The sequence below is a fragment of the Macaca thibetana genome, chromosome 7, assembly GCF_024542745.1.
Source record: "Macaca thibetana thibetana isolate TM-01 chromosome 7, ASM2454274v1, whole genome shotgun sequence".
Taxonomy (NCBI): Eukaryota; Metazoa; Chordata; class Mammalia; order Primates; family Cercopithecidae; genus Macaca; species Macaca thibetana.
Window position 1 is genome coordinate 8,013,623 of NC_065584.1, and position 22,388 is coordinate 8,036,010.

General features: G+C 55.9%; 4 protein-coding genes and 1 pseudogene across 5 annotated transcripts in view; 3 read left to right on the top strand and 2 right to left on the bottom strand.

Annotated features, from left to right (window-relative positions):
* CCDC85C (coiled-coil domain containing 85C) overlaps positions 1–10,901 on the top strand; it is a 94,606-nt gene extending 83,705 nt beyond the window's left edge. Inside the window, exons 3-6 of the mRNA XM_050796756.1 lie at positions 2,277–2,384; positions 7,263–7,358; positions 8,184–8,282; positions 9,115–10,901. Of these exons, the coding sequence (XP_050652713.1) occupies positions 2,277–2,384; positions 7,263–7,358; positions 8,184–8,282; positions 9,115–9,204 (393 nt within the window). The 3' untranslated portion in view covers positions 9,205–10,901. The remainder of the gene's footprint in view (positions 1–2,276; positions 2,385–7,262; positions 7,359–8,183; positions 8,283–9,114) is intronic.
* SETD3 (SET domain containing 3, actin histidine methyltransferase) overlaps positions 1–22,388 on the top strand; it is a 363,397-nt gene that overhangs the window by 233,217 nt on the left and 107,792 nt on the right. The window lies entirely within an intron of this gene.
* The window catches only part of LOC126958426 (cholesterol 24-hydroxylase), a 515,386-nt gene that overhangs the window by 207,431 nt on the left and 285,567 nt on the right, over positions 1–22,388 (bottom strand). The gene's annotated exons all lie outside the window — the stretch shown is intronic.
* LOC126958448 (uncharacterized) lies at positions 10,910–13,268 on the top strand (annotated as a pseudogene). Its single transcript, XR_007727185.1, has one exon. The product of XR_007727185.1 is annotated as an uncharacterized LOC126958448 (transcript).
* Positions 13,020–22,388, bottom strand: part of CCNK (cyclin K) — a 31,178-nt gene continuing 21,809 nt past the window's right edge. The window contains exons 8-12 of the mRNA XM_050796730.1: positions 22,202–22,371; positions 21,594–21,859; positions 20,935–20,968; positions 17,536–17,607; positions 13,020–14,376 (exon numbers count right to left, since the gene is read on the bottom strand). Of these exons, the coding sequence (XP_050652687.1) occupies positions 13,751–14,376; positions 17,536–17,607; positions 20,935–20,968; positions 21,594–21,859; positions 22,202–22,371 (1,168 nt within the window). The 3' untranslated portion in view covers positions 13,020–13,750. The remainder of the gene's footprint in view (positions 14,377–17,535; positions 17,608–20,934; positions 20,969–21,593; positions 21,860–22,201; positions 22,372–22,388) is intronic.

Here is a 22,388-nt window from a genome sequence, read left to right on the forward strand (position 1 = left end):
ATGCAGCTAATTAAAAACCTCCCTCAAGCTCATGCACACACCTCCTCCTAGGGAAATTATCTGGGGGAGGGGAGAGGACAGCAGTGCAAACTGAGTTTTCAGTAACAGCACGTGGGAGCCCATTTGGTCGAGGGCCAGAGAGGATGGGGAGGAAGGGACGCCCGAGTCAAAACAAGCTGGGCAGGGCAGGACCGGCTGGAGGGGAGGGTAGCGGTTCCAATCCCAGGTGCACCCTTCCTGGCTGTGTGGCCCAGTAGTCAGACTGTGTGTGTGTGCATGCACGCATTCAGAGTGTGTGCTGGCTTAGAATGCGTTCTCCATTGGAGAAGATTTTGTAACTCTCTTACTGTTGTAGAGTCCTGGCCAAGAAAATCAGGTGGTTTGGAATTGTCCCCTTAAGTGGAGCTAGGGGTACATCTCTCAGGAGAGGTGACCTAGGGAGGCATGGGTGGCTCTGATAGGGTGGGGGAGGGGTGTCACTCATGGGTGGGGGAGGGTGAGTGAGTGCTGGGCCTAGGGGTGGGGGCTGTAGCCTCTTCCTCTTTTTGGTACCTGGTGGGTGGGTGTGTGGGGGCTTTCCTTGATCTGACCCCCAGCTGGGGGCTGTGAGTGCCTCTGGTTAACCCGGGCAGGGTCAGCCAGGGTTAATGCCGTGGTCGGGACACGGCAGTCCCATTTGATGGTTCAGGGCTGTACCCAAGGTCCCCGTGCTGAGACCCATTTGCGATGCTCACCAGGGTTATCTCAAACCCACCACACTGTGGGGGCCCTGCAGGAAGGTTGGTTCCCACTTCTCTCCTTTATGCCCCTCCCCGACCTTCGGCCACACCCAGGTCCTCCCGAGGCCCAGGAAGCAGCCCCCAGCCTCCAGTGCCCAGCTGCCCTGGCTGACCAGCGTCTGGTGGGTGTGGGCTACTTAATGAGGGGAGCCACTGCCCGGATCCCTGCTTTCCGGTCATGGTTCCGCGGACCTCCGTGGGAGCTGGTAGTAAAGCCTCCACTCCCCTCCTCACCCGCCTCGAAGGACACGGCTGTTTGCTGGCCCTTGAGCCATGCTCTTGAGACCGCCCAGCCCCGGTGGGGGGCCTGGTCAGGGCTCTGAAGGGGTTGGGAGAACACAGAGCTGGGCCTCAGTGAGGCTGGGGCTTGTGAGAAGTGCGGAGCCAGGTCCAGCTTTTGAGGGAGGCAAGCAGGGTGTGTGGGGGATCTTTCACAGCCAGGCCGAGGGGCTGGTGCATGGAACTGGGACCCCAGACATGGCTGTGGCCTGTCCTGCCCTCTTTGCCTCTGCCCCAGCCCAGCCCCAGCCCAGCCCCAGCCCGGGCCTCCTCTGTCTCTTCTCCTCTGCAGTTTGTTTGGGTTGACTCAACAGCCTGCTAATTTATGGCACATTCCGCCTGTCTTATCTGCCCAGCCGCTTTCTCTCAGTTCCTTTGAAGTAGAAAAGGGTGTTTGGGCCAGAAACACCCAAAACCCCTTAGTGATGCAGAAAGAAAGGCCGTGCCTTCTGCTGGGCTGGGCCATGGGAGGGTCACTGTGGGACTGACCTTCACACACTGAGACATTTATGGGACCCGTGGATTCATTCTGGCTCCTGGTCCCAGCCCCCAGCCCCAACTTTTGGGGGTTGGGGGTGTTTGCTTTGCTCTTAAGCAAAGGGCCTAAGGCCAAGCCTGCCTTCCTCCCTCCCTCCTGTGCACAGGGCATTAGTTACAACTCCTTACACGAGTTCTCAGGGATTCAGAGGCAGCATCCAGGACCTGCTTTAGGAGCTCCCTGTCCGTCCGATGGCGGAGGCAGCCCGGGCAGAGCCTCCCTAGAGTCCTGAACCCGTGGGAGGTGGGAGGCCTTGCCTGTGGATGTGGCCCCGTGTGCTGCCAATGGCTGTCCCAGGCCCTCTGGGTGCTGTCTGTGCAGGGACCCAAGGGCAGGATGTTGGAGCGGAGGAGCCAGGGTGGGTCTCGGGGTGGGAGAGATGCTCCCTCCTCACTGACTCTCGCTGGCTCTCCTTCATTCATTCATTCTGTTTATTCAGCCATCCAGCAAATGTTTACGAAGCCCACATTGGAGAGTGGATCGCTGACATCTGAGTTGGGGAGAGTGAAGATCGATTGATCCCGGCTTGGGGGATGGATAAGGGGTGTGGAGGGGAGGGTGGAGGGGTCCTCTGAGGCCGTGCCTTTGAGCAGACCCTGCCGCTGTGAGGAGCCACGCCCAGGGCCCTTGGCCTCCTCAGCCTGGCCCTCCGTCTAACCCCCTCTCTCTCTCCCCTGCAGCAGGCCGGCTCTGGAGAGTGCCGCACACTTCGGAAAGGCTTCTCGCCCTACCACTCAGAGTCGCAGCTTGCGTCCCTGCCGCCCTCCTACCAGGACTCCCTGCAGAACGTGAGTGTGCGCCCCAAAGAAGCCCACATGTTCTGGATGAGGGGCTGAGGCTCAGGTGGGCCAGTGACCTGCCCGGTGGGCACAAGGATCTGGGTGTCCGAGTTCAGCCCCAGCCCTAGGCCCTGTGTCCCGTCCAGTGTGGCAGTTAGAGGTGGAGCCCCCGGTGGGGTGACGCTGCTGGAGGTGCAGGGCAGTGTCCAGAGGCACATGTGCAGGGCTGCCCGTGCCCAGTCGCTGTCCCTCTGAGCAGCTCATTAGCCTGCGCCGCTCCTTGGCCACAGTGGGGAGAGGGTACCCAGCCAGCCCTGGAGCGTGGGGCTCAGGTGTGTGGATTCTGCACTGAAATGACCAACCGGATGCCTCCAGGGGTATCCTCTGCCCCTACCTGGCTGGCCTGGCCTGGAGGGAACGGGGTGGGTGACTTGGAGCCGGCTCCTGGGAAGTGGACCCTAGCTCAGGGATGTGCCCTGTAGATAGATGGGATGGCAGTGGGGAGCCACAGGAGTCCAGGCCCACTTGCCCTCCTAGCATTGGCAGTCTCGCCTTGTTGTGGGGCTTAACACCTGGGGGAGCCCTGGCAGGTGCGTAGCTGATGCTTAGGAAGCACTGGCTGTTCTCCTCGCGGCAACTGCACAGCCATGTATGGAGGTGCTTCTTGGGCAGTGGGTGCCCTCATAGCAGCTGTGCCCCTTCCTGCTCTCCCCTCCACCCCTCGCCCGCAAGGCTGACCCCAGGACCCCCCGCAGAGCTTGCTGGGCCTCAGTGCTGGCTGCTGGCTCTGCGATTTCTCTTTTGCGGCCCTTCCACCTTCTCCAGGAATGCAGCTGTAGAGCCTGTGCAGGCAGCAAAGCCTGCCGATGGCCGATATTCCAAGCATTTATCCAGGAGTCCCTCGGCTGAACGAGGCTCTAACTGTTTCTTGGTGGAGGGTTCTGAAAAGCCAAGGGATGCCCCCTCGGGGCTGGCTCCTTAGCCTTCATGCCCCGTGCCTCTCATCCATTCAGATCATGGGAGGGAGTAATAGCAGCTAGCAGTTGCTCAGTGCTGTGTACTGAAGTCCTTCGAGTGGCCTGCAGGTTGGGAAGTGCTGTGCAAGCACAGCTCTCACATTCACCAGGCCCGCCAGATGCTGTCTCCCTGTAGGCCTCTGGAGAGCACACCCCGGGCATGGGTTGAACCTCAAGGCCTGACAGTGTGGATAAAATGCTGTCAGAGTTCGGGAATGTTCAGGAAGGCTTCCTGGAGGAGGCAACCTTGGGAGGGGTTTCGTTCTCCTTGCCTCCTTTTTCCCTCTAGACCGCCCTGTGCACCAGGGGGTGTCCCCTACTTTGGAGAGGAGGAAGTGAGGCTCATAGGGGTGGGGAGGATGGCCAGGGCCCTGTGGTGAATGCATACTGGTGCCTGTGTGTGCCTAGAGGTCAGGGGCCAGCGTGGGGGCTGTGCAGAGGTCATTCCTCCATGAGGCCGGGAGACCGGGTGATGAACTGAGGTGCAGGGGGCAGGATCGGGGCTGGTTGGTGGGCAGGCCCCCAGGAGTGGGTGTTGAGGGGTCAAGGTGTCTCATGGGAGGGGCCACCATGAAGCCTGCAGAAGTGGCTGAAGTGGCTGCTGCGGAGGGGCCAGGGCCAGGGCCAGAGGCCCAGGGGCTAGGCCTTGTGAAGTTTTCACAGGGCAGTGGGCCCTCGCTGGGTCCCGGAGAGCCCATGTCCGGCACTTGGACCCCCGGAGAGAGACAGGGGGTTATCTGGGGAGGGCTGTCTCCGGGCTCAGACACTGCCTGGGACACAGGCCCTTCCAGACCCAGGCAAGTCTCCTTTAAGGCTACCTGTGGGTCATGGGCACAGCAAGGGCATGCTGGAGAGTCCTTGGGTAAAGCAGGTAACTCTCTGGGGTGGGCACCCCCTCTCTGCCCTCTGCTGCCTGTACCCTCCACCCGCTGGCTGTGAGGGCAGATGCCCAGGGCTGGCCCCCAGTGGAGGGTGGGAGGCAGTTTATACCATCAGCCTCCTGAGGGAGGACACTCACAGAGTTACGCCGTCATCACAATAGAACATTTTCATCACCCCAGAAAGGCAGCCAATACCCATCAGCCATCACTCCCATCCCCCTCCTCCCAGCCACCGGCAACCACCGATTGGTTGGCGTTTTCTGTCTCCATGGATTTGCCTATTCTGGATATTTCGTATAAATGGAATCACATGACGTGTGGCCTTTTGTGTCTGGCTTCTTTCACTCCGAATCTTGTTCTCAGGGTCCAACCACAGGTACCCTGTGTTGGTCTCCATTGCTTTTCATGGCTGAATACGATTCTGTGGTGTGGGTAGAATACATAGTTCCTTCATTTGTTGCTGCACATTTGGATCGTTTCCACGTTTGGGCTCACATGAATGGTGTTGCTCTGAGCGTTTGGGGACAGGTATTTTGTGGATGTCTATTTTCAGTTCTCTCTGGTGCACACTGGTATCCTCACTTCGGGCACCAGCTCAGGAGTCCCACAGACTTGAGATCAAGGCCCAGTCCCATTGTTTACAAGCTGTTTGGTCTTGGGCAAGCCATTCTGTTAGCCTCACTCTCCTTGTCTGTAAAGTGGGCATGTAGGCCAGGCTTAGTGGCTCACGCCTATAATCCCATCACTTTGGGAGACCAAGACAGGAGGATTGATTGAGTCCAGGAGTTCAAGACCAGCCTGGGCAACATGATGAAACCCTGTCTGTATCAAAAAAAAAAAAAAAAAAAAAAAAAAAAAAGCTGGGCATGGTGGTGTACACCTGTAGTCCCAACTACTCTGGAAGCTGGGATGGGAGGATTGCTTGAGCCTGGGAGGTCGAGGCTGCAGTGAGCTGAGATGGTGCCAGTGTACTTCAGCCTGGGCAAAAGAGTGAGATCCTGCCTCAGAAAAAAAAAAAAAAAAAAAAAAAAGTGGGCGTATATGGACATGTAAAAAGATAGTGCCTGCCAGGAGCAGTGTGGCAAGGACTCAGTGGGCCCATCCGCCCTAAGTGGGTACCTAATCAGTGGGAGGTGTGTGTGGCCAGAGGGGGTTGAGTTCTAGTGCAGTTGGGGGCCCCTGCACCCTGGGAATGCCCTGGAGGCAACACTAGGATTTTGTCTAGTCCTGGTGTCACTTTCAGGATCCCAGGCCACGCCCTCACTGGCACCCAGCACTGCCCACTGAGGTGGGCAGGAGAGGGGCTGCTTGCACAGCCCACCCCCATGCTCCTGGCTTCCCTCCTGCCTGTGCTGCAGAAATCCTGGTCCCCTGGAGCTGGGGGCTGTAACAGGACAGGCAGCCCAGGGGCCTCGTGCAGATGGGGACATGAGGCCAGAGGTGCCAGGGGCCAGCTGGCACATGGACTCTGTTCTGCAGCGGAAGGTGCAGGAAGGTGTAGGTGCCCAGGTTTCCCAGGGCTGTGCGTGTGCGACTGGCGCCCCCTGCTGTCCGGCATGGTGAGTGCCGTCTTCTGCGTCAGGTCGGGGCGCCCCCTTGCGCTGCCCCAGGGGGAAGCCCGGCATCCTGTTGGGTTCCCTACACTACAGAGATCCGACAGCCTGGGCTGGAGTTAGAGGTCTGCACACACCCTGGGCAGAGGACTCTTTCTGTTGTCCAGACAAGGAAACAGGCTCAGTGTGGGTTGGGCCCCACCTCAATGACACTTTCCTAGACCCCAGGGCTCGGGGGGCCTCTGGAGGTAGCTGCTCCCAAGGCCCCCTGGCTTCAGGGGTGGGGCCTGGTCTCCATGTGGAGGCAGGAGCCGGTCAACCTGCAAGGCCCTGGGAGCAGGTACAGGCCAGGGCGGGCGGGGAGGGCACCAGGGTTTGGCTGCCAGGCCTGCAGGGGCTTCCGGGCCCTCAGGGTCGCAGAGCCCAGCCCTGCAGTGTTAGGTGGCCCCATGATGCGGGCCTGGGTGGGTGGGATTCCAGCCCAGCTCCCTGAGCCTGCCAGGCCATTGGGAGGCGTCATCAGAACCCCATTTACAGAGAGGGCAGCAGACTCAGCTTTCAGGGTTGGCCCAAGGATTGCCAGAGTGGGGAGCCCCGAAGATGTCCTCAAAACCCCAGGGCTTCCAGGGCCCACAGGGCACCACTGCGTGTTTTCTGTCTGGCTTTGGGCACTTGTAAGTTCCTCCCAAGCTCTCCCAGCATCTTGTGAACTCCTTGTTCCTGTTGGGCCCCCGTGGTCCACACTGCAGCCTGAGAAGAAGCCCTGCGCCTGGCTTCCCAGCCACATGGACCCTTAGAGGCAGGAAGCTGGGGGTGGGACCACCTGCCCCTGGGTAGACACGCAGCTTCTGACAGAGGCTGGGTCCCCTCCCCAAGGCCTGATGTGGGAGCTGGGCACCTGGCGGCCAATTCATCCCACAGGACTGGGAGGTAGCAGCTAGGAGGCAGGCCCCAGGAGTGCCCAGGGCGAAGCCAGCGTCGTCCAACCGGGCTGCAGGGTGGGCAGGGGAAGGGAGTTTGGCGTCAGGTGCCAGGGTTGAGTCCAGACCTTCCTGGTCTTGCTGCAATCTGGGTCTCTTGCCTTGCCTGGGCTGAACTTATTTTCCCTGCAAAACAGATGCTAGGTCTTATCTGTGCGGGGCGGTAGGGGAGCCTGAGAGGTATGGGTGGGCCCTGGACCGCCCCTCTCACCTCTGTGCTATCAAGGACCATTTCATCTGCAGAAGACCTGACGGGTGGGACCGGCCAGATGGGGCTGCGGGCTCCTTGGGTCTCCGTCCTCACACCTGCCTCCTCTGCCTCACCCCGGTCCCCTTTTCCTCCTGCCTGGGCCCTGGCCCCTCAGAATCGGGGACTTCTCTGAGCCACCGGTCATTCCTGTGGCCACCACGTGGGAGCCAGCCCGGGTGAGCTGAGATGTATGATTGCCTCCCCTAGGGCCTGGCCTGCCCCGCACCTGAGCTGCCCTCGCCCCCCTCTGCTGGCTACAGCCCTGCAGGACAGAAGCCTGAGGCTGTCGTGCACGCCATGAAGGTAAGGGCCACTACCCGCTCCCTCAGGAGCCCCTGGATGCTGGGTGCGCCGCGAGACTGTGGGACCTTTGCACTCGGGGGCATCCAAGTGGCAGGGGTGGGGGGTTTCACCTGTGTGTGGGTGGCTGGGTGACCATGGCTGCCTGGAGCACCATGAAGGCAGAACTCAGAGGTGGCAGTCATAAGTGTGTCGCCTGTCTGCCATCCTTGAGCCACTGCAGCTAGCAAGACTGAGGCCTGGGGTCAGGGAGGGCAGGCACCCTACTAAGGCCAGAATGATAGGGGCAGGAGTGGGGCTAGAAATAACCTCAGGTCTGCCAGGCCCAGCCTCTGCAGGTGCCGACAGGTGAGTCCGATGGGCTCTGGTTTCTCCAGGCTGTGCACACCTGAGCCCAGTCCTCACTCCCATGCCCCGCTCCCATCCTCCTACGTACATGCCCCATGACATCCCACATGTGTGCATGGACACGCCCATGCCTACTCACACCCCCTCCACATGGCGAGTGCCCACTCATCTCCAGCGGGCCCTGGGTTGTAGTGAGTCCACCTGAGGGTCTTCCCTGCCCAGCCTGTCTCCTTCCTCTCAGATGGCCCAGCCATCAGCTGCTTCCCTTGTAGGGGCTTCCTTTGTAGGGCATCCACAGTGTCAGCAGGGTGAGAAGACGACCTACCCCTCAGTTTTTTCCACGCTTGTCACCAGGGGCCCAGCAGCTCAGGGTCCTCAGCTTTGGTGTGCAGCAGGGGAGGCTGAGGCCCAGGGGCCAAGTGACTTGCCCAAGGTCTGCCAGTGGCCTCTGCCCCTGACTCCAAGACCCGTTCCCTTCAGGTCCTGGAGGTACATGAGAATCTGGACCGGCAGCTCCAGGACAGCTGCGAGGAGGACCTGAGTGAGAAGGAGAAGGCCATCGTTCGCGAGATGTGCAACGTGAGGCTTCCAGGGGTGGGGGGCAGAGGCTTGGCACTGGGAGTGTGACCAGGGCCACCCAGCATGGCCATACCCTTCCCCATGTGGGACTCCATTTCTCGAATGCTCAGCGAGGGCTGAGTGGCCTTGGATGGCTGAGGGGAGGCCTCGGAGGCACTGAGAGCCCCGGCTGGTCGTCACCTCACTGCCCCCTGCCCTTCCCAGAGGGCCCGTGGTGTCTGCAGATCTGCCCTCCCCATGAGGGGCTCTGGACAGAGCCTGAGCCCCCCACCCCCTGGGGTTGGTTTGTTCACCCCAGGTGTTCCCTGGGTGCTGGCCCCTGGGCCTCCCAGCTTGCTGGTGCCCCCCGTGGCTGCTGGCTGGGCAGGTGGTGCTCAGAGCACGAGGTCCAGGTGGAAGCCCTCAGTCTGCCAGGCTGGGGCCGCCCAGGAGAGCCCCGTGCCCGACCCAGCTGAGCACCATCAGTGGTCTCCTTGGGTGCTTGCAGGAGCCATCGGGGAAGGAGTTTCATAGGGTATGAACCCAGGGCTTAAATGGGGGCGAGGGGCTCTGAACTGTGCAGCCCCTCCCCCCACATCACCTAGTGGGGCTCATGGACCCCACTGGACAGCTGCAAGGCTGAGCCACACCCCAGCAATGACCTGCTCAGGCCCGATAGCGGGCATGTAAAGACCTGATGTGGGTGTCTCTGGGCCTGCAGTGGCCTCGGCGTCCCTCCCGGCCCCAGGGCTCTGAGGTCGTGGGTGATTCTGCCGTGATGAGGCGGCGGACGTGCACAGCCGGCAGGTGGACGCGGGTGAGGCCACCACTCACAGCTCTGTCCTCTCCACAGGTGGTCTGGAGAAAGCTGGGAGATGCAGCCAGCTCCAAGCCCTCCATACGGCAGCACCTGTCTGGGAACCAGTTCAAGGGGCCTTTGTAGGGCCACTCTTCTGTGGACGTGGACTGGCCCTGCTGGGAGTCCCCAGGGGGAGTTTCAGGCCCCAGACACGGGCACGACCTCCAGTCCAGCCCTTGTCTTCTTTCTCTGTGGTGAACTGTACATAGGACGCTGCCCGCCCTGGCCCAGCTGCCATGGCTCCGATGCACTGGCCCAAGCTGCCATCTCCCGCCTCACACACCAGCGACCTGGGAAGGAGACGCCGCGGCCGTTCCTGCAGCAGAGCAGCCCGGACGCCTTGTTCCCTCTCTGGGCCCCGAGCCCTGAGCCCCATGAGCAGGAGGCTGCTTCTGAGATCCAGCCTGGGGACTGTCCAGGCCCCTGTGCCCCGCCTGGGACGGAGGGGCCACTCATCAAACCCTCTACTCCCCGGCTGCCACCCACACTGGACGGACAGCACCGCTACCTGGGTCTTGACACAGGTGGTACCACTTCTCGCCCACGTGCCGTGGCCTGGCCCACCAAGCACTGGGTCCCCGGCACGTGGACAAGGCCGCTCACCATGTCTGTGGCTGGCTGGAGGCTGCCCTGGGCCCTTCCTGTGACCCCATATCTGGAGCTCAGGGTGCCCTCACCCCTGGGGATCTGCACCCAGCCACCCAATGCCTGCTGCTCCTTGCTTTTGGAGGTCATCCCCCTCCCCCCCAGTCTCTGCAATGTCCCCCTGCCACCCTGTCCAGGCTATGCCCTTTTTGGGCTCCTCCTGCCCCATGCCTGGGGCACGTCCCTATTTGTGGTTTACATGACAGGCCAGTAACATAGGAAGGGCCTGGGGAGAGTTTCTGGGCTGAGCCATATGTGATTTTCCTGATGGGCAGCACTGGGCCACAGCTGGGGCTCTGGTTGGCTGTGACCTCCCCCAGGGCCTGGCTGCATCTCGGGTCCCTGTGGACAGAGCTCTCCGGGCTGCAGATGAGAGCTGTTCTTTTTGGGAAGGAGGGGGTCTGGTCAGGTTCTGCCTTTAGTTTGTGGTGTGACCTTTAGCAGTTCACTCAGCCTCTCTGGGATCTTGGTGGAAACAGGGCTCTGAGGTTCCTTTCAGCCATGCTTATGGCTTCAGGTCATCCGGCACACACAGGGCAGGGGTCCTCACTGGGGGGTGTGAGCCGACAGCTGACCTGCTGGAGAGGCCAGAGGGCGGCCGGACGGAGCTGAGTGCCGCTGCCTTGCCGTCGCTGCGGGTGGACAGTTGCCTCCCCACTCTGAGCCCGTGTTCTCCGTTGTCAAATCGGCAGCAGAAGGCCCTCCTCACAGGATTCTGGGATCAAGTGAGATCTTCCGTGTAAATGACCATGTACAAACTGTAAAGTGCAATAGAAAATGTGGTGTGTGAGGAAAATAAGGCCGAGGGGGTAAGTGATGTGTGGCACATGACGGGAGATCCCAGAGCCGCAGTGCGGGGACAGGCGCTTCCCCACATCCGCTCACGCCGCTGTAAGCAGTCCTGGCTCTTGAGTCCAGGACCTCACCAGGTCCTCATTAGACTCCTGTGGTCTTCCAGCAGGTGCTCAGAACCCCACCCGAAGAGCCCAGGGAGGCTGTGGTCCTACCCAGCAGGTCTCACACAGGCCCACGGCTGGGGATGCAGGCAGGAGGAGGGAGGTGGCTGCCCTGCCCCTCTCCCGAGCTGGCGGCTCTATCCTGAGCAGTTCTCGCGGCCTGTTTGCTCTCAGGGGAAAGGCTCACGCCCCCCATCTTAGCCCCAGGGCTGCAAGTGGGTGCTGGTGATGGGATGGTGTGGTGCTCCTGCTGTGGGTGCTGGTGATGGGATGGTGTGGTGCTCCTGCTGTGGGTGCTGGTGATGGGATGGTGTGGCACTCCTGCTGTGGGTGTCGCCAGGAGGCTCTTTGGATTCTTTGGGAAGGAGTGTCACCCGGTCAGGTGGTACGCTTCCTGGTCACTAGCGGTGTACACAGGAAGTGGGGTGAACACCTGCTGCTCATGGTACCCAGTGATTCTTGCCCGAGTGGGCAGCTGGGCAGACGCCCTTCTGGGTCTTGGAGTCCAAAGAACCGCAGAGTAGCCCAAGGGGTGTGGGTCAATTCTGAGTGGGAGCCAAGTCTGGGAGCCCGTGTGCATCATGTTTGGGTCAGGTTGGCTTGGCCACCACTGAAATAAGCAATAAGTCCGGGCTCCTGGTACCTGCGGATCTCCTGCAGACAGGCCCAGAGAACAGCCTTGAAGCCACCTTTCCCCCTCACGGGGACTGACCCTGTCTTTAATGCTGCAGTGGCATCCAGGATCAGTGGAATGTTGCTTTGAGAACCCTCCTGCCTGTTACAGAGGCAGCACAAAGCTGGTGCCCCCTGGGCCAACACGGCACTGGGATGGCTTTCTAGGACAGAACTCTGTTGGTGACAGTCACATCTCAAACTAATAGCTGATTTTAAAAGCCAGCAGCAGCGACGCCACGTACCTGAATACAGGTGGCGGTTGCAGAGCCATGCACTGTAGAGGGTCAGATGGGCCTTCCCACAGGGGAACCCTGGGGGCACTGCAGCTCAGGGTGACTCCCGGCTCTGTCACTAGCAGGGAGGGCAACCCCTTCCTTCTGGAGCCTTAGCTCTGAAAGCCCCCAGTGGGGGTGCCCTTTCAGATGCCCCCTTTCCATTTCGAAGGCTCTGATGCTTGATCTTGAAGCCGGATGCGGCACTGGCACTCGGCTTCCGTTTCCACTGTGACAGACGGAGGTCTCCTTTCTAGCCCCAGCCCAGCGGCCAAGCCCATCCTGGCCTTAGAACATGCTGAGCACATTTTGTAGGGTGGCACCTTTCTATCCAAGTTACTAGCTACACGTCAGTGTTTAAAGAGAAAAAAGTGACCTTTCATTTTTTTTTCTTGAAACTTGAGGAAACAAGATACATACTACTGATTTTTTTTTTTTCTTAAAGAAAACTAAATGCATGACTGCAGAGCGGCAGAGGTGTATATTTTTCATACTGTGGGGGGAAAGTATTTGTGCTGCTTTTTGGAGATGGACTGGAACGTCTGGTTTCTGTCCCCGGGCCCGGCAGCTACGTCTTATTTTCTGTAGAAGGTGCCACAGTGAGACCCGGAGCCACCCCTTCCTGCCCTGGCGCCGTTTAGAGCTGGGAGCCTGTGGACTCCCGGCCTGTTTCTACCTTCTATTCAACCACTCTGACGTGGGGAGACAAGAATAGAACTTTTTGATAGTGTGGTAAAAACATTGATTTGAACTATTTTAGTAAAAGGAGTAATAAACAAGATTGTGATAGTGTCTACTTTGAGCTAGATAAATAAAGGCCTCTTTGTGAGCCTCCTGGCTGGGTGCTCAGTGCTTGTTTCCGTCATGGGTGGCAGGGTCAGCAGGCAGAGACAGGGCCAAGGCCCTTCAAGCACCTCAGATGGGGGCTCAGTCGGGGCCCCTTCCACAGACACAGCCCTGGCCCCTCAAGGTGGATGGTGAGGCCGCTGCTCCTCCAGCTGCCTCCGTCTCATCGCAGGCCAGAAGTGGAAAGGGTTTCAAACCCAAGCCTGTGTTCCCGTCTGTGTTCTATGCAGCAAGGCTTGAAAGTTTCAAGCTGGTTTGGAACTCAACCAGGTCCTCCAAAGGAAACCAAGGCAGGCACAGGATGGGTGCAGGCTGGCTTGGCAGGCCAATGTGCCGATCCACCCAGAGTGCCCTGGGAGGCAGTGGGGTTGGCTCTGGCTCCTGTGAACTGCAGCCAGGCCTCTCCCGGTGCCCAGGGTCCGGAAGGAGGGGCTTGTACAATGTTATCACCCGGGGACTGCGAAGGCCTGGAGCCCTACCTTCCACCCATTAACAGAGAAAGGGATAGTTTCAGAACTGCTTTTATTTGGATAACTGACTGAAGGAGTCTCATTTGTAACCAAGATGGAATTCACAGTATGTTGTTACATTCACACTTAAAAAATATATCTCTAGGTACAGGAATTTGCAAATAGATGTAAACATACATTACTTTCCAAGTACATTTCTCCCCTTCTCCTTGGAGGAAAAAAAAAAGCCATCCAACGAGGCAACCCCTTCAAAATCATTTTAATACAAAGGATGCAAACATCTATAAATCAAAAATGTTCTTCTGACCCTTCTGGGTGTCATGGGAGAGAACGTCATTGAATGAAAATGACAACAGCTTGACTTCAGATGGAATTTGACTATTTAAAATTGAGTTTCCAGGAAAAGTAGGCACTGATTTCTAGAAGGAAATTAACTCCTTACCGAAGCTATTTATTGAGCCAATATGGCTGGTTAACATCTTCACTAGTATAAAGTAACCCAGTGCAGGACTCTCAGACATTAGCTGAACCAAGTGTACACAGTCAGACTGCAAGGGCGCTGATGAGGCTACTCTGAAAGCTGGCTGTCCCCGTCCTCTAGATGTGAGGACCACCCTGATTTTATCCCAGGGGCCTGGTCCATTCTTCCCATACTGCAACTGTCGCGCATTATACAAGGTACCCTGCTGCTTACCCACTTCAACTACTCTGCAAGTCGATTAGAAAAACTTGTTAAAAAAAACAAAGGGGGAAAAAAAGGCTCACGTTATCTCATCCAGGCTGCCCGCCCCAGCCCCCCAACTGGAGGCATGCCAGGTGGGGGAATGGGCGGGGGCACAGGGGGCTGTCCTCCAGGGGGCACGGCAGGAGGTGGGTAGCTGGCTGGAGGCAGGCCCAAGCCTGGAGGAGGATGAGGGGGGACTGCATGGGTAGGGGGCAGGCGTGGGGGTGGGGGTGGGAAGTTGGGGTTGTAGGTGGGTGGGGGTGGAGGGTAGCCAGGAGTAGGGGGCGGGATGGCAGGTGGGGGGAAGGAGGCTGGGGGAGGAGGCACAGGTGGCGGGGGCGGATTGGGTGGGTAGACATGGGGGTGGTAGGGCAGGTGTGCAGGTGGGCCGTATGCGGGGGGCAGGGCGCCGTAGGAGGGTCCCTCGGTCTTCATCATGGACTGCAGGCTCTGGTAGCCCTCTCCAGACATGTAGGAGCTGGTGGTGGACATCCCAGTCATGTAGCTGGAGGGCGGCGGGGGCGGGGGCCGGTGTGGCAGCGGCGGTGGCTGGTGCACAGGGGCCGGGTGAGCCGGAGGAGGAATCTGGACTTTGGGGAGGTCAGTGGCATCCACAGGGCCCGGCGGCTCAGCCTCACCTAAGGCAGCAGCGAGGGGAGGCTTCCGGTCTGCAGGAGAGAGATGTGTTGGTGCCCGGCCTCTGCAAGCAATAGCTGCTTTTTCAGTGCCTCCTGGCCCTTCAGGGCCATCTTTACAGAGGAGCAGGGAGCAGCTGCCCCCTCCTCTGTGGCCCAACACATGGGCCCGTTCCCATGTCCTGATGCCACCAGATGTCTCCCCACCATTTGTCAAAAAGGCCCTCCACCCTGTCTGCGAGCTGGGGTTTTCCCTCCCTCAGCCCTAACCACACCACCCGCAGGCAGTCTCGGCAGCACACGAAGCCCCCTTGTGCCCTGGCCCCAGCCCCCTCTTCCTAGTGTAAAATGTGTGGGGGCTCCTCTGTTTTTCTGCCTTCGGAAACTGACCCCAAGAGTCAGGGCCACACTGAACTCCTGTCTGCAGCAGTGGCATTTTGCAGAAAGCCTCAGAGTTGGTCAAATGAATGTGATGGCATTTAAAATAATTCCGTACAAGTCTCTGACATTCCCAATGTACCCATCGAAGCAGCAATTCAGGTTCTATTCTACTCAAGAGGGGCTAGATCAAACCCCACTGCGTACTCTCAGATAGCAGCCTCCTTGAGAGGAGTGTGTGCAGGCGTGCTGCGCGTGCGTGCTGCGTGCTACGTGCTGCGTGTGTGTGCGTGCTGCTGTGTGTGTGCATGCTTCGTGTGTGCATGCTGCGTGTGTGTGCATGCTGCTGTGTGTGTGCGTGCTGCTGTGTGTGTGCGTGCTGCTGTGTGTGTGCGTGCTGCTGTGTGTGTGCATGCTGCGTGTGTGTGCATGCTTCGTGTGTGTGCGTGCTGCTGTGTGTGTGCGTGCTGCTGTGTGTATGCAGCAGGGATAGGCAGCACTAGGTGTCAAGCACACCCAAGATACTTGTGCTCAGAACCAGCCTCAGGCCCCTCCCGCAGCGCCTCCCAGCCCATGAGCCCTCATGCCCCCTTCCGCCAAAGCCTTATTTAACACATTTTGGCCTGTGATCTCTTGGTCACCATCAGACCCCTGGAAAATGGCGTCGGAACACTCCCCACCACAAGTAGCCAAACACACAGAATGAGTGTCCTTTCCCAAGGCAGCACAGGAGACAAACCATAGGCACAACATTTCTGGTTCCAGAGAACATAAAGAGGACAAAGGCCATGAAGATGCTTCTGGTTCCCCAGGCACTTGGGTTAGGGAAGGCAGAGCATGACATCCTGGTTGTGGAGACGTGGCCATTGGCACACAACCCGTTTGATCTTGCCAAAGCGAGCATGAGCAGGATTGATGGGGCTGGTAACAGGTGTGCCACTGGGGACTGCCTGTGCAGATCAGCCCTCGCCAGCCACTGGGCAGGAAGGCCATATATGCCTGGCCTTAGAGAACTGGCTTTGGCTCCAGGTCAGGGCCAGATGCCCTGTGGTTCCAGAAGCTGACTAAAAAAGAGGTGCAGAAAAGCACTGACACCCTTCAATGCCTCCTGTGTGTCATTCCACAGCCACCTGGGCCACAGGCCTGCTCCTCTACCTTGCAGAAGCCAACTCTTCCAACACTCGACCCTGCAGCCTGAATCTTCAAGTCACCAGTGCACCCGCCCTTGTGCTGTGTGACTGAGCTCGAACAGCAAGTGGGGGTCTATCCTCGGCACCCCATTCCCTCTGTACACTTGCTCCTGACCAAGTGCCATACACTGCCACCAAACCCCTCCCTAAACATCACTGCTGACCTGAACACCTCTTCCCATGGTCTAGGGCCTCCCAGGAAGCGTGCTTCCCTCCGTTCCTCGTGGCCCAGCTTTACTGTGCCTCCCAGGCCCTGCTCTTTCCAGCCATGGCCTCCTGGCAGTGTATCTGGTTCCCAGGTCCCACTCAAGTCCCAGGCCTACTCCTGGCTGTCTGTAATGCGGGAGGGAGCAGAGCTCTGAGGCCTCCACAGCAGCTACTCAGTGCCCTGGAGGCAGCAGCACCTCTCTGGCCGCCCCGGGGTCCCCAGGTGAACCATCCGTCTCCTCAGTGAAGGCACAGCCCCAGGCTTGGACCAGGGGAACTGTACTTGGCGAGGAGGTGCTCCTTAAATGCTTCATGAGCAGCCGCAAGCATTTTTTTAAGTAAAGTTCATATTGAATTGGGGGTTTTGGGATTTGGCCCAAAGTGGAAAATGACGCCTCTGTTCTCCCAAAGCACAAACACTATCATGATTGAGTAAAAACAGAAATGTAATCTGTGGCACATCTGCTACGGGCACACGGTGCTGTGAGCCCCAGTGTGAGCCACGTGCACCAACCAACAGTGAGTGCAGCAGGCTGGAGGAGCTGCTGACAGAGGCTCGGAAGCCTCCGGAGTATTAACCATCTTTCGGAAAGAAAACACAGGTCACTCAGGCCTTCTCTAGTGTGTCACCTTCTGAAATGGTGCCACAGGTAAAGAATGCCATCTACTTTACAGCTTTTCTCTTCTATTTCCAGTGGTATCAGAGAGGCTTTCCAGCTTACCATGTACCTGTTAAGAACTTTTCACTTTCATTTACTCTGTACAATTGCTTATTCTTCAAAATGCATAAGATGACACACCGCCAACAGGAAGCAGGTGTGGGGACGGCCAGAGCCTGGCAGCCACAGTAACCCTGCCTCCATCTGGATACACGTTCAGTTGGCAGGGTTTGGCTTTCTTTCCTAAAACTGATTCTAATACAATGTGTAGTTTAGCATTTCTGGATGTGAGAGGTCAGAGAATATTCAGATATACTTAACAATTTACAACATTCTCAAAATACCTGGTCAAAATGAGAACTTGTTATTGAGACAGGGCCTCCCTTTCACCCAGGCTGCAGTGCAGCGGTGCAATCATAGCTCACTTGACTGCCCAGGGCTCAAATGATAGTTGGGACTACAGGCGTGTGCTACCACACCTGGCTAATTTTTTTGGACAGGGTCTCACTTCGTTGCCCAGGCTGACCTCGAACTCCTGGGGTCAGGTGATTCCCCTGCCTTAGCCTCCCAAAGGGCTGGGATCAAAGACACGAGCCATTGCGCCCGGCCCGAGAACAGTTTTGCAAAGATTCCTGCCCGTGGCTGACGCTGTCAATCTGGGCCCCACAGTCTTCCTTTTCTAAGCTCCCAGGACCTGCTGCATCCACTATTCAGCGGCGATGTGCACAGCTGGCCAAGCTGCTTTGGCAGATGCTTACCTGGAGGTGGGTGGGCTGGAGGCAACGGTGGGTGAGTGGTCTCAATTTTGGGAATTTTAGGTGGTGGTGGTTCTACGAAGAAAAAGCAGATTAGAAAACCACTCATACTTCTTCACATGAATAAGCATGTAATACGAAAAATGTACTGGCAGAGATTTCTTTGGAGAAAAACAACAGAGATGACCAAGGCTTTAAGGGAACTTGAGGAAGGTTTCAGCTAAACCATTATGCCTGAATCCTGTTAACAAATGAAATATCACCTCCCTCCAAAAGACCTGTGAGCTTCCCACAGGCAGCCCATTTTCCATGTCTACCTAAGTTTCCTTGCTGACCACTTCACACAAGTCCTTCCAACCATGTGAGACCAGCAGAGCAACGTCTTCATGAGCACGTATGACCTGTCTGGAGTCCTCCCTGATACAGAGGACACAAAGAAAGGTCCAGAGGAGCAACATCATGTCACTGAGTCCCCTGAGGGCTCACAAGAGGGTCTATCTTTTCATTCTTAGACATAGTTTATTTTCTCTCTCCCAAATACTGACTTCCAGTTGGCAGCACGTCAGAAGCAGCACATTAACTGGAGTCAGTAGAGCTCTGGAGGCTGACACGCTGACGGCAGGAAGAATGTGCCGCTCATAAAAGCCCAGCAGTTGGGACCCCTTGAGGTGGAGGAAACAGCCCACCCTTCCGGGTCAGGCAGTGGCACATAGCCAGAATCCACAATGACAGCACTAGGTCTCCAAGGCAGCCCAAGGGAAGTCCAATCTCTTCTGTTTAAGAAGGCAGCGTGCACATTGCAACTGAAAAAGAACCCTATTTTTCTGTTTGCATGTTGAGGCTTTTTCTTCCTGAAATGTACTTTCTTCTGGCTTGTACACCACTCAGATCTGAGTCTCCTCTGCCATCACTGGCCTCTTTCTCTGGATTTCCTCCATCTCAAATACAGGCTCAATTCAAGGTCCAGGGACCTCCTCTCTCTTCACCCTCTTCCTCAGAGTCCAAAGCCCCTGAGTGGACAACTACAAACCTACATTTCTAGTGTCCCTCTTGCCACCAAAACCATGACCCATCCCTAGACCCAGCAATCAGCACCTCACACTCCACCTTTTCCCTCTGTATCCTGTAAATGGTATTACTCTCACCTCAAGTACCCACCTCCTGCCTTTTTTCACAGCTGTTAATAGCTAAAGCTGTCTACATCAGGGCTGTCCAACAGCAATATAACTGAGAACCACATATCTATACTTTTAAACTTTCCAGGCACCACTTTATTTTTTGAGACAGGGTCTCGCTCTGTCACTCAGGCTGGAGTGTAGTAGTGTAATCATGGTTACTGCAGCTTCAACCAATCAGGCTCGAGTGATCCTGCTGTCTCAGCCTCCCATAGCTGGGACCATAGGTGTGGCGCCACCATGCCCAGCTGATTTTTAAATTTTGTGTAGTGATGGGGTCTCCCTACGTGGCCCAGTCTGGCCTGGAACTCCTGGGCTCAAATCATGCCCTGGCCTCCCAAAGTGCTGGGATTACAAGTGTGCCAGAAACCACTTGAACAAGTAAAAGGAGCACTCCAGCCTGGGTAACAGAGCAAGACTCTGGAAATAAAAGGAAAAAGGATCAAAATTTGTTTAACCCAATAGATCGGAAATTTTATTTCAACATGTAACCAATATAAAGCTTTACTAACGAGATGTCTTATGTTCTCCTTTCTTGGAAATCTCTGTGTATTTTGTACTGTCAGTGCTTCAGAATTTGACCCAGCCACATTCTCAGTGCTTGTAGCCCTCTGCAGCCAGTGGTCTCTGGCATGGCATTGCACAGCTGAGTTCCTCTATAAAGTTTCCCCTGGACCTGTCCTTTGTGCCCCGCAGCCAGCATGCCGAGGCCACCATGTTTCACCATGTTTCCCATGGGTGCCAGCAAGATTCTCCCCATTCCCAACCACTTGCCCTATTTACTGCTGCCAGGGCACTCGTTCTCAAATGAATTTAGATGAAGCCATTCCCCTGCTAAATCTCCAATGGCTTCCCTTGCCTCTGCCAAACTCATAGTCCTCCAGGTAAACTCTGTGATCTGGTCCTAACCCACGTTTTAGACTGTATCAGAACCTTCCACCTTACTGCTCCATCCACCCGTCCGCTCCCGCGGCTCAAATGCAACTCTTCCTTCAAGGTTGCATGTAGCTTGTTTCCTGACTCTGACAGACCTGCACGTCAACTCAACTCAACTGCATTTCATGTGGCATGGAGTGCAGCCCATTCTTGTGTCTCACGTTTAGTGTTGGTCAATATGAAGCTAATTAAAAAATTCACCTGTAGGCTCACGCCTGTAATCCCAGCACTTTGGGCAGGTCACCTGAGGTCGGGAGTTCGAGGCCAACATGGAGAAACCCTGTCTCTACTAAAAATACAAAATTAGCCGGGCCTGATGGTGCATGCCTGCAATCCCAGTTACTTGGGAGGCTGAGGCAGGAGAATCACCTGAACCCAGGAGGTGGAGGTTGTGGTGAGCTGAGATTGCACCACTGCACTCCAGCCTGGGCAATAAGAGTGAAATTCTGTCTCAAAAAAAAAAAAAAAAAAAAAAAAAATTCACCTGTACTGAACTCATCATTCCCTCAAATATACTGAAAAAAAGAAAAAAAAAAGTAGCTCTATCATAACTGTAAGATTTCACAGCAGTTTAATAAATGGAACTAAGAACCAAGAACATGGTTCTAAGAATCAGGAACTACTGGAAATAAGAACCAAGTAACAAAGAAGGACAAATGAGTCAATGGGGTCTGTGCCTTCAAAGAGTTCAGTATGACAGGTGGACTGATCCTGTGACAAAACATTTCTAACTTTCTGTTCTGTAATTGTTCCAATTTTGCTCGCTCCTTCTGTTTATTTCCAATATAGACGTGAACTAACTTTGGGTTCTAGACATGTGACACCCCCTCAACCCAAGTGTGTTTAAAAGAGGCCTTGCCTGCATGGGCAGCTGGGCTGGGCCAGGTCGGGGCAGTCTGGGCAGCACACCTGCCCCTACTGCCCACCCCATCTGCTGTGGCTTGGTGCTTGGGAGAGGACTCTTGCTGCTGTGATGGGGGTAACTCATCTGTAAAACTAAAATTGCAGCAACAGTTCTCCTACACCCATAATTATATTTTTATATATGTTACTGAGTACATTTTTATTGCCAGTAATGTTTTCTGTATTGATAGCTTCTTAAGAGCACAATTTTAAAATCTATGATCACGTGATGAACAGAAAGACAATGCTGATGGAAGTTTTAGATGAGCTCTAAAGTTAAGATTTAAGGCCAATTTAGATCTGAAAAGAAACAATGTTGGCTAAGAATTTAAAGTTTTGCATATAAACACATAAAACTAAAAACCAAAACATCAGAACAGGAAATTACCTGCTGCTTTGTTCTCTTCTTTGGGAGAAACAACCTGTTACAAAAGAAAATACACAATTGTTAGCTGGGATCCCGAGTATGATGAGAAAAAATGCCTTATCCAGCTACCATCAGAATCAGTGACAGCAGTCACTCTGAACAGCCTCAGACAAAAATTATTTCTGGCCTGATCTCTGAGGGCAAACCACGGCACCTACCAGATCATCATTTCTGCTCCCTTCCTCTTTCCATTTACCAAATAAGACAGAATGACTAGCTTTCCTGAATGGTGAGTTCTGAGTAAACACTAAGTTTCAGGACCACTTGGGTGCAGGAAACAGTCCACTGTTTGGGGTCAGTCAGCTGCGTCGAAGCAGCATGCACAACAACACTGCTAAGACACAGCAACAACACCCTGTCAGGCTTCAGAACCCTGGCAGGGATAAAACAGGCAGCAGGGCTGGAGCCGGGCAGACAGCCCCCTCCTGGTTCTGAGGCAGCCTGTCCTTGGAGCACCTTCGTTTTTAGGCTCCCCACCAACAAGCAGTCGGACTGCGAGTTTCGGTGAACGTCCCCTGCTTCCAGTGTTCCCTGTGCTCGCTTAGAAATGGGAACAGTGCTCAAGTGTGGCTGCCACCTGGAAAGCCCGCTCTACCCAGGGCCTGCTTCGGCCCACTCACCACGGCTCGCTTAACCTGTCGGGGAGAACTGGGCTGCGGAGAGGGTTTCTTGGGCTGTTGGGCTGGCTGCTGCTGCTGGGCTGGTTGCTGGGGGTCCTTCTGCTGGGGCTGGGATGGTTCAGAGCTTTGAGACGGCTGTGACTGCTGTACTTGCGGCACTTGTGGTGTAGGCTGAAGAGATGGGGGCTGTTGCAGCTGATGGGGGGTGTGATGAGGCATCTGTTGTTTTCCTTGTGAGTAAAGATCCAGGATTTGGTGGCAGATGTCTAAGTGATAGCCAACAATCACATTTTACACAAACTGGTATTTTAAATAAAATTTTACCTGGATAAAGAATCAGTTAGGATACCCCTACGAGGACCTAAGCATGAATCACATTTACAACTCACCCCATCTTTGTTGTGTGCAATAGTGGTGTGTGTTTTCAGTTCATCAGAAGTATGTGTTTGGACAAAGTGGAAACTATTAGGTAATTTAATTAACGATGCTTCTGAAATATTGCTCACATATGTCTATTTGGGAAAATCCATTCTTGGGACTCAGGGTACACATGGAAGAATAATCTCAACATGGAACATCCTCACAAGAAAGCTTAGCATGCCTGGTACCTTCCAAAACGTCAACTGGGACATCTTGAACAAACTGCTCCCACCATCTCCTGTACATGGGTTTGGAGGTCCATTCTTGTATTTCAAATTTGCACAAACGTCCTGCAAGATACATCACTGCTACTGCTATGATCTCGGGTTCCCACTGCAGTGACAAGGTGGTGCAGAGACTAGTTCAACAAGAAAA